This window comes from Amblyomma americanum, chromosome 1 (assembly GCF_052857255.1).
Source record: "Amblyomma americanum isolate KBUSLIRL-KWMA chromosome 1, ASM5285725v1, whole genome shotgun sequence".
Lineage (NCBI taxonomy): Eukaryota > Metazoa > Arthropoda > Arachnida > Ixodida > Ixodidae > Amblyomma > Amblyomma americanum.
In genome coordinates this window covers 165,374,047-165,389,268 of record NC_135497.1, presented here as the reverse complement: position 1 = coordinate 165,389,268, position 15,222 = coordinate 165,374,047, and the positions used below count along the sequence as shown (strand labels likewise).

Below are 15,222 nucleotides of genomic sequence, written 5' to 3'. Positions count from 1 at the left end.
GTTGTAAAGAGGTTCAAATGTATTTGGACCGCTGGCATAACGAGATGCACAGCATGGTTTATAACGAAATAATGAATATAACGAAGGAATTACGATTCCCCTCGGGAGCTCCTTCAACAGTGCATATAACGAAGCAACAGCCGTGAACGAACTTTCAGCTTCCTTATAACGAGGTTAAACGAACTACATGGCATGGCTCAAGATGAAGCCCTTTTCGGAAAACAGTACGCACCTTGATCCTGACAACGTCGCCTGAAGTGGCCTGGTCGCCAGCTGCGGGGGTCTGCTGTGTCACCGCGACGGGCGGCGTGCTTGGTGGCGACGGTGGTAGGGCAGCTGCTGCCGGCTGAGTGCCACTCACGGCGGCTGCTGCGGATGCAGGCCGGGGGCTGCTGGAAGCTACCTTGGCGGAACCCGCGGCGGCGGCGGCCCCGTAGCTGGGACGGGAGGCGCTGGGCTGAGCGGTGGGGTGAGCGCTGGGATCCGCGGCCGTGGTCGGGCCGCCGCTGACGGCGCGCGGCTGCGGGCTGGCCGCGGCGCCCTGCTGGAGTGCTTGCGCGAACGAAACCCACGAGGGACCGGCGGGCGACGGAGCAGGAGGTGTGGCTTGGTTGCCACCGCTGGCCGAAGGCACTGCTGCGAGCCGAAAATGCCCATTTAACGCCGGCTCTATATATCGGCTGCGTTTGCGATCATATCGATCGTTAAGACACGCATATATACACTGTCGAAAGCAGAAGACTGGACAGGCATCGCCGGAGCTCTGTTGGTAGAGCACCGGACGCGAAATTCAGAGGTCGTGGGTTTCGGATCCCACCGGCGGCATGTGGTTGTTTTTCTTCTGCTTTTAATGAATTATCTTTAAAAAGTTTCGCTTTTTATGGGGGTTTAAGGTCGCAAAGAGACTATTTAAAAAGTCATTGCCATATTAAGCCCCCACTGATGAACACCACAAAATATTTTTTTTTAAATTTCCCTATGCTCCTTGGTTCGGTCACTGTTGGCTTGCGTCATGTATTTCTTAACGAGCCCCTCTCGTCCCTTCCCTTGTCTGCTCAACGGGAAAAAACAGCTGGTATAGAGTACTTAGTCGATGGTTTGATGGAATGCCGTCTGGTCAGGTCAGCAGAATGAATCTTCGGTTTACTGACCATGTGAAAGTGGTCAGCTGACTGCAGTTAACATAGTTGACATGGTCAGTGACCGAAAACTCAGTATACTGTGGTCGAGAGAACAGGTCGGAACAGCCGTCCCAACTCAGACAGCTGTGTAAGCCGATAATGGCATGCTCCGTGACTAAACGCGACTAAACATGCAGCTCCCCCAAACAGCGTCGTATAGCCCTTGCACTGAAGAACTTAGTGCGAGGCAATAGCTGTCGCGCAGGGTCTTAATTTTCACACAAAAGTGATCAGCCCTCCCCCCACAGCAACGAAGAAGCGGCAAACGACAAACCCCGCCGCGCATTCAATATACTTGAGACACACGCGCACGCTTTTCGTCTAGCTGTATACGTGAGAATAAAAACAATTTTCTAAAACAAAAAAAACAACTTGGCTAACCCTGGAATTCAGCGAAAAGCAAGGACGCTTGCAAAGTGCCTCAGGCTCGTCCATGGCAGCGCCTGCATTCACGGCCGTTCTATATTATATACACACACGACATGGCTTAGACGTAGTATCACCCAATGTCAAAGAGCAGAGGTGAACTAAAGGTCATGGGTAAAGGGTCAAGAGCGACGCCATAACTGTACCACGTACGGTCATACACGGCTAACGTGGTTGGGCTGAAGGTCGCCCAAGGTTATTCTCCGGCCTATGCGATGAATGCTTTACCAAACGTGGTGAAACTTTTCGCTTCGTGTTCAACTGCAGTGACTTCTTCAGTTTCATTCCGTTTAGGGCGCAGCTCGCCCGTCCCTGCGTTCCGCATCGTAGTCGCTGTAACATGCTACCTGACAGATGACGTGTTACGGAGTGTGACAGGTGACGTGTTGGCACGTAGTAGCAGAGCGAAGCGCCACCTGACACGGCGAGAGGAATGGACAGCCGGAAGGCGGCTGCTACGGGACGATGCCGGAGGGGGGCTAGCAACGTAACACGACACCTGCCAAGCGGTAGCTGGCGGCTTGCGGAGACCTGGGCTGAACTTTAGAATTACCGTCCGTCGAATCAGCCTTCCATTTTTTTCATTTATATATCGGGCGTAAAGAATGCACGTTTCTTGCCGCGGATAACGCTTGCTGTCACGGAGAATGTCAGCACATGCTCGCTGTGGGAAACGCGCTTCCCCAATTCCCTTCCTTTCTTCAAAATCGACGGAGTCCGCAACATCGTGAACGACAATGCCAATGATCACAATGAACGCGACGGTGGCGGCTGAGTGACGTCATAGCTCTCACATGGTTTCTCCTCGGTTCAAGGTCAAACTCGTCAAGCTGTTAAGCCGCCTTGACTTCACCCGGCAGCCCCCCCCCCCAAAAAAAAAAACAACAAAAAAAACACGCAGTCGCGAGAAATAGCGACCACAATCCGGGGAGAGGTATTTTTTGAAAATTGGCTTTTGAGGAAAGAAAATAACGCAGTAACCGTCTTGCATATCTCGGTGGACACCTGTACCACGCCGGAAGGGAAGGGATAGAAGGAGCGAGTGAAAAAAGAAAGGAAGAAAGAGGTGCCGTAGTGGGGTCTCCGAAAAAGTTTTGACCACCAGGAGATATTTAACCTGCACTGACATCGCACAACGCTCGAGCGCCTCTGCATTTCGCCTCCATCGAAACGCGGCCGCCGCGGTCGGGTTCGAACCCGGGTACTCCGGAACAGTAGCCGAGCACCCTAATCACTGAGCCACTGTGACGGGTAATGCGGATAGCCCAAGCCAAAAATGCGGCGGTAACAGAATAATGAAGCAGAAACACGATACCCGAAAGACGCGGGTTCGGTGGCCGCGGCGGTCGAATTTCGATGGAGGCGAAATTCATGAGGCCCGTGTTCTGTGCGATGTCAGCGCACGTTAAAGAACCCCCAGGTGGTCGAAATTTCCGGAGCCCTTCACCACAGCGTCCCTCATAGCCTAAGTCTCTTTGGGACGTTAAACCCAAATAAACCATAAAGGAATCGTAAATGCGCTGAGGGGACTGGGGTGCGGAGCTGCAGAGAGGTTGCTGTGCACCAAGAAGAACGGGCTAAAACGAGACAGCAGCGGTCGGAAACGTGCCGTGGATCAAGGCACTGACCAAGCTGAAGAGCGTTCCACAGCACCCGTCCCGTGTGAGGTCAGCAGCATGGACGGAACACACAGGCGCGCGGGCGACGCGTGCAGCAGCGCGTGCTCGAGGAGCGTCGAGACGAACAGTGCGCGTGCGCAAGGCGAACGTTCGGCAAGGCATTCACGGCAGGAACGCGCCGCCGGTCACAAATGCGCGGCTCGGCTGGAACCCCTTTTATGGGTCCTCTCAGAAAAAATTAAAAACAAAAGATGACGTGAAGCGAAGCGACGCGATCCTTTGTATTGGGTTATGCGCTTCAGTTAGGTATTTCACATAACCTGTTAGCACTGACGTTCGTAGCATGCCTGGAATTTGGTAATTTTCTTCATTCCGCATACATTCTATCGTATAGCAATGCTACCGCAACATCAAGTATTCCCGAGACTGCAGCATCAATGCAAAACGTTGGTTGTCATAACAAAATAGCCTAATATTAATGATATCTAAAGAGTGCATTGTCCACAACGCAGGTTGGAGCTTGAGCAAGCTGAAGGCTTCGCGATTTCACTAAGCGTGCGGGCTTTGTTCGAACAAAGCAAGGCTATTGTCACAGCCTGAGGGCATCGAGCCCAATACTGGCGTTGCATATGGCGACACTGTACGAACCACGAGGACCGGAGACGCGAAGTCGTACGCAGTCCAAAGGCCACTTCACATAGGAGCGGAAACGCTAGCAATTTGTGCCGCCGCGGCGCACAAAGCCGTTTCGAGCGGTCGCGGCGCATCGAACGGCCAGAGGAAAGAGGTTCAATAAATGTGCAAATTCTTCAATGCAACGCGCCGCTCTATCGCTCTGCTCGCTCATTTGCTTGCACGTGAACCCACCTTAACGCGATTAGAAGGCTGCCGAGGTCGCTTCGGCTCAACCAAACCAGGTTCTTTTTTTCTCTCAAGTCACGGTCACTCACGCTCACGTAAAAACGATGGTGCATAATAGCGAAAACAAACGGGTAACGAAGCTCGTGCATTTCGTTCAGCCTTCTCGCAAAAATATGCTTTAGAACACAATCATCGTAGCCCACGAGGTTAGGCCTAAAGCGACCACTATGTGACGCCAGATGAACAAAGGGATCGAGCACCCAAACGAGACAGCGGCGGAGGCCACAGAACCGGAAGGAAATTCGCTACGCACCTGGAGGTCCAGCAGCTGAGTCGTTTTTCTTCTTGTCTTTGCGCTTTCCTTTCTCCATTTAGATAGCGGGGCCACAAACACAACTGGAAATCAACGAAACGGACGTCTTGACTGCCTGTCGAGCCCCTAGAGAAAGGCAAAATGGCTGCGCTGTTTCTCTTTTATAGAGGCCTTTTCCGCTCTGCGATTGGCTCATATGCGACGCCACGAGCTGCACGTGTTCCGCCGTCATTGGCTACGCTTGGAGACGTCATGCGCGTGCCGGCGCTTCTGCCTCCATGAACGCATAAAGAAAAAAAGACTGCATGGAACCAAAGGGAATTGTACGATAACGCTTTACCACTGCTGCTTATGGGAACGCAAGGTCCCGGCGCGTCTCGAACACGCGCGCTGAGGAAGTCGAAGACAACAAGTGGAGGGTGACTCCGCTTCGAAACCCAATTATTCCTAGAAGCTACTTTGCTCAGAGGGTGGTGGTGGTAGTGGTTTTATTAAAAATAATAGTAAAAAGGAAGGAAAAGATTTTTGCTAGCCCCGGCATCTGCCATCGATACTGAAGCACCTGAGCTGGGGCAGCGGAAATAAAGGACAGCAGGCAGAATGAAGAAATGAAATGAAAGAGGTGAGGGGACAGGAAGAGAGGATAGGGGGAGAAGTAATATGTACAAACTATATACACAATAAGAATTGTGTCCAGGTTGTGCGCGTGATTAGTTCATTTTAGAGGAATTAAATGACACACGCGCACATCACTGTGTTGGTTACAACTGGAGTGGGGCGTCCAGTTATTAATCGTTCAAGGTAGAACTTGCGGAGCGTTCGGTCACTGCGTGTAACTACCTGACGGAGAACAGACGGGACGTCAAGCCCGTGTGTTCGAGGAATGCACAGAGGCTCACCAAAGTTCGCTCACGAGTGCGCGCACTGCCCTGCGGCCACAATAGCGTCTTGATGGAGTCAGGTAGTATGCCCTGCGCCCTATAGGCCGCGAGCATATCGCGACGAGCATCGGCGAACGCGGCACAGAGAAGGAGCAGGTGTTCTAGTGTTAGCACCGCATCCGTCACACACAACACTCGTCGCGATTCTGTGATGCACCCGTCGTTCCCCGGGCCACTCGCAGCCAATGCGCGCGCGGAGGATCATTGCACGTTGTGACCGTGTAAGTGCGCGACAGCCGGTGACACTGTCGACGCGCTCACCTCCCGCGATGCGTGGGTCGGGGTGCTGCTTTCGGAGATGGTCGTGGATGGCCGCACGCACGTCCTCCAGCGCAAGGGGCAGATCGCTGGCAGGTAGTTGGTGTGCAGCGGTCGCGAGGTCGTCAGCTTCTTCGTTGCCGGCGATGCCGCAGTGACCGGGCACCCACTGTGCACGCACAACACAACCTCTCTGCGCGAGGCGCTCGATGCGCAAGCGAATTTCTCGCACTAGTAGGGTACCGCGGCCGTTAGATTGCAGGCGGCTGAGGGCGGCGCGGGAGTCGCACAGCAGAGCACTCCTGGGCGGCGGAGGGCCGATGGTGAGCAGCAGGTCCAGCCCGAGCCGGATCCCCATCAACTCCGCCGTGGTGGAGGAGCCCAGGAAGGCTGCGTGTTGCTGGCTGTGCAGTCGCAGGGCGGAGATGGTGGCCGCAGCAGCAAGGGAGCAGCTGTCGTGGGCCACTGAGCAACACCCCCTGGACAGGTTTTCAGGCCTGCGCCCAAAATTCTGACGTCACGGCCCGCCGGCCGACGTTCCCGGCCTCCCTTCTTCCCGTCAGGAATGTGGTTAAAATTGAGCCGTCACGGAAGCGGCTACAGTGGCCAGAGTGACCCTCGACCTCGCCTTGACGGCCGTGCTTTCTCTGTGCTATACTGCAGTCAGCGTTTCAATGCTTGCTACTTGCTGACTTCCTATGCGTGTTATAGGAGGTTGAAGGTGCGATGCCCAATAAGTGTTGCGTGCCGGGTTGTTCTGGCAATTACCTGAAGGGAAAAAAGGTGCAGGTGTTTTCATTTCCAAAAGACGAGAACACCATGAGAAAATGGACACGTGCCATTCCTCGGAAGGATTTTGTGCCGACTTCGTACACCAAGGTGAGCTCATTCTTGCATCTCTGTAGCTTTTCTAGTACCACTTCATCTGCGTTAATCCTGCTTTATTGAAAGCGTTAATTGCTGATGCAACGATGTGGCAGGATAACCGGTAGTGGTAATGTTTGTGAGACTGAATGTGTACTCCGTGTTTGCGCAGGTGTGCGCCGATCATTTCGATCCTTCGTGCTTCGAGCGAAAAACAACGTACACCGATCCGAGGACAGGGAGAGTGCTTGAGGTGGACTTGCCAGTGCCTCGTTTACGCCTCGGATCTGTGCCGAATTTGTTCCCTGGATGTCCGTCATACCTATCAAAGGCAGGTCACAGCACAAGAGAGGCGCCTGACGTGAAAAGAAGCCGACAGGAAGCTTCAGAACTAGCTCGGGCTCTCGAAGAGTCTGTAGCGTCATATGAGGAACAGCGTCAACAACGTCTCTTCTCAACGCTTGAAGAGATGCGAGTGCGGCTCGAAACTGCACAAGTACCCAAAATGTGGACAGTTATTCATCAGACCCAGTGCACAATGTTTCTGCAGATTGTCGATGAAGGAACACCATGGCTGAAAGCGTCAGTGACAGTTTTCGGCGATCTGCAACTCAGTGCATGCCATTATGGCGTTCAAATCAACAGGGTAGCAGAAGGTGTTGTGCCTGACTCTGTTCGCGATGTGAGCGACTTGATGGATTTATTAGAACGTCTTGGCTCGTTAGGTGATGAGCACCAAACCTGTTCTCACTTTCTGAACACAATAACTGCTCTCATCGACAAGCTTGAGACGTCTCTGGATGAGAGCAAAAAAGAGACCGTGAAGTTTATGCGGGAGCAGTTGCTACTTGTTGGAAAAGAGCGCATCCAGTACAGTTCACAGACTATGGTTCTTGCATGTATTTTGCACACAATTTCAGCACACGCGTACAAATTTTTAAGGAAAACAGCCTCAGTCATTCTGCCGCATCCCAGCACTATCAGGAATGTGTGTTCATCTTTCCGATTGTCGCCAGAGAATGAGTGCTCAAACAATAATTTCTTGCAATACGTTGCACAAAGGTTCAAGAATCTACAGCCTCATGAGCACACAGTTATTCTGATGCTGGATGAAATATATATAAAAGCTTGCTTAGACTACAAAGGTGGCAACATATGCGGCGCCGCTGCCAATTCCAGTGAAGCAGCGACGTCGGCGCATGTGTTCATGATTCAAAGCCAGCTAAGTTCCTTTAAAGAAGTGGCACACATTCTGCCTGTTAAGACGATAAATGGTGATCAGCTTCATGCTGTTCTGAAAACAGTCATTTTGGGCTTAGAAAAAATTGGGTACAGAGTAGCTGCCGTCGTCTGCGACAACAACTCTCTCAACAGGAAGGCGATGATGATGTTCTCAACACAACGTAAACTTCGCATTGTTTATCAGAATCCAGCAGATTGTTCGCGACCACTTTTTTATGTGGTAGATTCTGTCCACCTCCTGAAATGCATTCGTAACTGGCTAAATCAAAAAAATTTTGGCACATGCTTTTTCTACCCTCACTTCGACCTCTCGGACAACAGTGTCCATCCCGAGAGCATTAAAACAGCTTCGTTCAAAGACTTGCGCGAGCTGCACAAGCAGGAAGCTTCAGAACTTTTAAAGTCAGGTTATGGGCTAACATCAAAGGCACTGAACCCCAGCAATTTAGAAAGGCAGAACGTAAAACTCGCACTTCAAGTATTTAATCCACATGTAGCGGAAGCCCTCAAAGCCAAGAACTCAGACACTTCTCTCTACCATGCGGAAGCGACTTCGAACTTCATCAAGATCATCAATCGCTGGTGGAGTATTGTTAATGTTAAATCTCCAAAAAAGGGATTCCACCATCGCAATGTGTTCGAGGAGCCCATTTCATCTACTGAAGATGATCCAAAGATAGCCTTCTTGTCTTCCTTCATCACATGGCTTGATGCCTGGGAATTTTACCGTCACGACACAGGCGTGCTGACAAAGGAAACGTTGAGCGCTTTAAGGCTTTCATCGTATTCTCTAATGGAGTTTTCGAAGCATTGCATTAGTGACCTTGGCCACAAGTACGTACTTCTTGGAAAAGTTCAGACCGACTCTTTAGAAAGCCGCTTTGGGCAGTACAGGCAGATGGCAGGGGGACAGTATCACATTTCTGTTCGTCAGCTGTACGAAACTGAAGGAAGGATCCGCCTCCAGAACTCTCTTCCCGTAATGAGTACCGAGGACTTGAGAGATATTGATGACACTGACTCCAGCAGTTCCACATAACAGTTACTGACGCTGACCTTGATGCTCTGAAGTCGCGTATGCCTGTCATTGCTTATGTTGGCGGCTATTGTGCTCATGCTGCATTAAAAGTCGTAAAATGCGACAGCTGTCGAGACAGCCTGGTTGTTGGTAGGGTTGAAAGTGCGCCAGATGATGATGCCCATTCATTAATAGCCCAGCTTGATCGCAGTGGCCTGAAATTCCCATCAGCATTTGTGGTCACCGTGGTGATGCACGCAGAAGCCGTTGTCAGGAAGCTTGTAGCAGAAAGCACCTACGCACACTTTCTACAAGTCGGAAATCAAAAAAAGCTTGTAAGGTACCTGACAATGAAATCACTCCCAAGCTTTGAAGAGGTGTCTACTTGCGAAAAAGGTCACACATCCGATTTGCTGGGGGCGTTAGTGACTAACTGTGCCACAAATATTTTGCTCAATTATCTGTGTAAGCAGAAAAACGATCTTGACCGTGTCGCACGAGAGGATAAGTTGAAAAAAAGGAAGGCGAGCATTTTTGTTGAAAAGTAAGTTTTGCCTGTCTTACGCTTTGTGTACTTGTGCGCCGAGTGATATATGTAAATACATGTTATATTTATTTGGCTATGTTTTTGATTCACTGCTTGCAGAAGTCATGTACGCTTGTCCTTCGCCCCCCATATATTTTAGTGTTTTTCCTCATGTACACTTTGCAATAACGTTAGCATCTAAACAAGTTCGCCGATCATTTTTGGTTCACGCGTGAGTGATGCTCAAAATAAACAAGGATACTTCTGTTTGATTTCTGTCTGTCATTTAAGGATGTATGGCTCACTGGAATCTGAAACCGTACAAAATGTGTACTCTAGCTCCTTACCAAAAGTTTGTCTGGGAGAACAACCTGTTTCTTCGTGGGTCATCAGCACAATAAATGAACACCAAACGGATGTTCAGCCGGCGCGTCATGAGCTGCGTTCGTTTACATCTCTAAAATTCCTATTTTTATACGTAAAACACACGTCCGTATATGCCGATGCTTCCCTTTTCATGCTCATGCGTTCGCAACGCGCGCGAATGAATACCAGCCAAACCGGCTGGCCTTCGCGCCGTGACGTCGCCGACGTCATATCACGTGACGCGCAGGCCTGAAAACCTGTCCAGGGGGTGTTGCACTGAGCCGTCGGTGTACACGAGGAGATGGTCCTGGAGCTCCTCGTGTATGACGTCTCTGGCCAGCTGCTGCAAAGCACAGAGGGGTGTGCTCCGCTTTCCCGATATGCCAACGATCTCTCGCTGTACCTCCGAGGCAGCAGGCCAGGGCGCGCAGGAGCCGTAGGGGGGGTGGGCCTTGGGTCAATTGCTCATACTCGAGCAGCGCCGCGCCCATTCGTGAGCGCGGGTGCGAGCGCATACACTGCAGCAGCAAGCCTCCGTCCGGTGCGCGGTGAAGCCAGGCGACACTGAAAAATTTTTGGGGGGGGAAAAGAAATGGCGCAGTATCTGTCTCACATATCCGCGGTCCCCTGAACCGCGCCGTAAAAGAAGGGATAAAACATGGACTAAGCGAATCATCGAAGAAAGAGGTGCCGCAGTGGAGGGCTCCGGAATAACTTGGACCAACTGGGGATCTCTAACGTGCACTGACATCGCACAGCACACGGGCGCCAATCTCAGAGTTTATGTCCTGTCGTTGCGGTGGCCATTGCTCTCAAAGGAGGCCCCGATGCGCGATTCGCGGTCACAACCTTAGCACTCGCTCGATAAAGAGAAGCCGCCACACTTTGACGTCCCCCTGAGTGCGAGACGACAAAAAACATCAAGTCGGCGACGCTAGCCCAGGCTTAGCTCAGTCGGAATAACTAATACGCGTCTCGCTGGCGATCTCCGACATCGGCGTTTGGTGGTATTGTAAGATTATCGCAGACATCCATGTCTGAGGATATACATTCCCTAAGGTTTCCATGTTGTTGCGATTACAGGATGATAGAGGAAAGTGCACGGGCCTGCCGACGGGCTCCAGCTATGCCTAACCACTGCCGCGTGCAAACAAAGGGCAGTTCAGAGTGCTGTCAGGGAAACTACTGAGAGGAAAATGGTGCGCTGCATCAACTGCGTCCCCAGAAGCGGCAACGGCTGCATCTGCAAAAGATCCTCCTTTTCATCCCTGCTCTTCAATGCCGGAAACAGCTGTGGCGTAGGGCGTTTGGAACACTGTAGTGCTGCGTTTGTATCTAGTTTATCGGCGCCCCTTGGATTGTTACGCTGTTCAATCGAGTAACTATACTTATTTCAGACACCCCAGGGGCTGTTTATATCGAAAAACGCCCGTGTGCTGCACAACATGAGTCCTCGTTGAACAACGCCAACCGATCGAAATTACTGCGTAGCCGTCAATTACGCTGCCTCTTTTGCACTTCTTTATTTTTCGCTTCCTCTTTCGTTCCTTCGCTTACAGCGCGGAGAAGCCACGGAGGAGTGTGTTATCTAACCGTTCCCTTTCCCAGCCTACGCTAACTATACCGACACCCTGCCTGTTCAGAATAGTATAGCGGGGTTATGCGGCCACAGAAGTTACAATCTCCGAGGCACCGTTTGCCAGGGCCACGGGTCACTTTATCGCTCAAGGACATGTGGATGTTCCCTGGTCTGCAACTTTCCTGTTATCCAATATTGCGCCGACAGCAACACCGTTTGCGCAAAGGATAGCCCTCCACAAATCTACAGCTGAAAACACCCACCACACATGCGATCCAGAGAAAAACCAAGAGGGAACAGCACGGCATTCGAAGCTAGGGATGACGGGTAGAATTGAATCTGAACAGTGTTGCGGCTACTGCGAGAGATTCGAAGAAACGCACAGTTTAAAGTGGCGTACTGTAGGTTTAACGAACCGGATGACGGGAGACCTCTCGGGAGCGGACGCCCCCGCCGAGGCGCCTCGCCGTACGCGGAGATTACAAACTTTCATCGCGGGCTAAGTTGCACGTATCCCGCTCTTCACCCCGACCTGGACAGGGCGCAAGCCACACTCAGACGCCTACAAACAAAGGCCATTCTTGGCCCCTACCGATTACGTTTAATCACCAACGGTGAATATGACCCTGCATGCCCGCACTGTGGCGACGGGACGCATGCCACACAAGACCATATATTATGGGAATGCGCTAGCAACCCCGCTCCGACGACACTCTTGCCTGCCTCCTCGGCGGATGAATGGGACAAACACTCGACCAGTTCAGGAAAAACAACGCAGCTGGCCCTCATCACGCGAGCTCAAGAGGTCGCCCTCGGCTTGCTGCCACCCTGGGCTCGCGCCTGCCCCAACTAATACCTTCCATTTTGTGGCAATAAAGTTGTAACCACCACCTTATTGTAGTAGAACCCACGCTTCCAACGGTACCAACGCTTCTAGTTTCGAATGGACGCTGGATTGAAAGCGGGTTGTTCCACCGAGAAGTGAGATGATTCCTGAATAATAATTGCGTTTTTTTTGGGGGGGGGGGAGGAAATTGTGCATTATCTGTCGCTTATATCGTTGGAAAAATGAACTGCGCCGTACGGGAAGGGATAAAGGAGGGAGTGAAAGACGAAAGGAAGAAAGAGGTGCCGTAGTGGAGGGCTCCGGAATAATTTCGACCACCTGCGGATCATTAACGTGCACTGACATCGCATAGCGCACGGGCGCCTTAGCGTTTTTCCTCCATAAAAACGATTACTTCACCATTTCCTTTGTGGTGGTAGTAGTTTTTTATAAAATAATATAAAAACGAAGGAACAGATTTTTGCCAGCCCCGGCATCTGCCATCGATACTGAAGCACCTGAGCTGTGGCGGCGGAAATAATGGATAGCAGGCCGAATTGAAAAATGAAATGAAAGAGGTGAGGGGAGAGGAAGAGAGTATAGGGGACCGTTTCCTATCGTCAAAAACAATTTTTCATAGCGGCATAGGTTCTCAGCACCTTGCGAACTACACGACATTCGAACAGGAACCGTCTGGATGGGTGTTGCGGCAGCACAATGCTGCGCCATTGGAGTTCCACCCTTATGTAGCGTTCCTAACGTCAAAATTAAAGCAAGAAATCAACACTGCGGCAATGATGTTCCACCATAATCCATTGTTCCTAACATTTAAAACTAAAGAAAACTTCGTCACATGGCGCTTCCTTGAAGCTGGCTTTGCTGTGGTAGGCAGGAGTGTTGGATCAAGCTTCATCTCTTTCCCGAAAACGAGCGGCCGAGCCTGCGAGCTAATTTCGACCACCTGCGGATCTCTAACGTGCACTGACATTGCATAGCACACGGGCGATTTAGCGTTTTTCCTCCAGTGTGCTTTTTCGATGTCAGTGCCCGTTGAAGATCCCCCGGTGGTCGAAATTATTCCGGAGCCCTCCACTGCTCTCTGTGCTCATCTCTGTGCTGATAATAATAATTTGTTTTGGGGGAAAGGAAATGGCGCAGTATCTGTCTCATATATCGTTGGACACCTGAACCGCGCCGTAAAAGAAGGGATAAATGAGAGAGTGAAAGGAGAAAGTAAGAAAGAGGTGCCGCAGTGGAGGGCTCCGGAATAATTTCGACCACCTGGAGATCATTAACGTGCACTAACATCGCACAGCACACGGGCGCCTTAGCGTTTCTCCTTCATAAAAACGATTACTTCGCCGGTTCCTTTCTGGTAGTAGTCGTTTTTTATTACAATAATAGTAAAAAGGAAGGAAAAGATTTTTGCTAGCCCCGACATCTGCCATCGATGCTGAAGCACCTTAGCTGAGGCTGCGGAAATAAATGATATTTGGAGGAATTGAAAAATGAAATGAAAAAGGTGAGGGGAGGGGAAGAGAGGATAGGGGGACGGTTTCCATTCTAAAATTTTGGATTGAATTGGAAAACGTTTATTATCGTCTTGAGTTATAAATCGGTTTGTTGATCTTGTTAGGTGGCCGTCAGTGGAGGCTGGCGGCGACCTCTTCGGCTCTCGTCACCACCTGTACTTGGGTTTCCAGGTTAGAGCTGAGCAACAAGGTCTCCCACGGGCCCGGGAGCGCGAGCCTCTTGAGCGATATTGGTTGGGGATCTCTCGGACAGTCCCAGAAAATGTGGTCTACGGTGGCTTTGTCGCCGCATTTGCTTCACTCCGACTTATATCTATCCAGGTACACATGGCTTAGGACAGCTGGATTAGGGAGAGTTTTTGTTTGAAGTTGTCTCCACAGTACCTCCTGTTCTTTGTTTATGCTTTTATGCGGAGCAGGGAAGGTTAGCCTTTCTAGTCTATAATGCTGAGTAATCTCATGGTAAGTATTAAGACCATCTCTCGTGATTTCGACGTCCGAGTTAGCCTCCACAGCTCGGCCGATAGATTCTCGAGCTTTATCGTGGGCTGCCTCGTTCCCCGGGTTTGACGAGTGAGCCGGTACCCAAACCAATCACACGTCTGTCCTGTCTTCCGGGTAATTCCTGAGAATTCCCAAGGAGATGGGAGATATTCTGCCCTTGGCGAAATTGCCAATGGCTGCTTTTGAATCCCTGACAATCACTTCTGCTCGCGGGTTTGTCAACGTCAAGGTGATTGCCGCTTGTCCGGCTATTTCTGAAGAAAATTTTTCATAGCGCCATAGCACTATTCGAACAGAAGCGGTCTGTAAGGTTGTTGTGGCAGCCCAATGCTGCGCCATTGGAGTTCCACCCTTATGTAGCGTTCCTAATGTCAAACATAAAGCAAGAAATCAACGCTGCGGACAGGAGTCCCACCATAATCTATCGTTCCTAACATTTTTAAAAAATAAAGAAAAAGTTGCCCCGTGGCGCTTTTTTTGAAGGCGGCGTTGCTGTGGTCGGTAGCAGTATTGGACCCAGCGTCGCCTCTTTCCCGAACACGAGGTAACGCCCGTGTGCTGTGAAATTTCATTGCTCGTTAAAGATCACCAGTTGGCCGAAATTATTCCTGGCGGCTGCGTTTTTATGGAGGAAAAACGCTAAGGCGCCCATGTGCTGTGCGATGTCAGTGCACGTTAAAGATCCCCAGGTGGTCGAAATTATTCCGGAGCCCTCCACTACGGCACCTATTCTCCCTTTTTTTCTTTCACGCCCTCCTTTACCCTTCCCTTACGGCGCGGTTCAGGTGTCCAACGATACATGAGACAGATACTGCGCCATTTTCCTTTCCCCCCAAAAACCAATTATTATTATTATTAAATTATTCCGGAGCCCTTCACTACGGGCTTTCTTTCTTGCTTTCTTTTCTCAGTCCCTCCTTTATCCCTTCACTTAAGGAGCGGTTCAGGTTTCCGCCGAGATTTGATACATACTGCACCATTTCCTTTCCCCAGCAGCCAATTTTCAATTTTAATGGATTGGATTGGATTCTAAAACATTTACCCGCCGCGATGGCTAAGTAGTTAGGGAGCTTGGCTACCGATCCGGAGTTCCCGGGTTCCTTCCCGACCGCGGCGGCTGCGTTTTTATGCAGGCAAAACGCTGAGGCGCCCGTGTGCTGTGCGAT

General features: G+C 50.9%; 1 protein-coding gene across 1 annotated transcript in view; it reads right to left on the bottom strand.

Annotated features, from left to right (window-relative positions):
* LOC144114676 (uncharacterized) overlaps nt 1-15,222 on the bottom strand; it is a 203,241-nt gene that overhangs the window by 127,655 nt on the left and 60,364 nt on the right. The window contains exon 5 of the mRNA XM_077648562.1: nt 233-636. Within this exon, the coding sequence (XP_077504688.1) occupies nt 233-636 (404 nt within the window). The remainder of the gene's footprint in view (nt 1-232; nt 637-15,222) is intronic.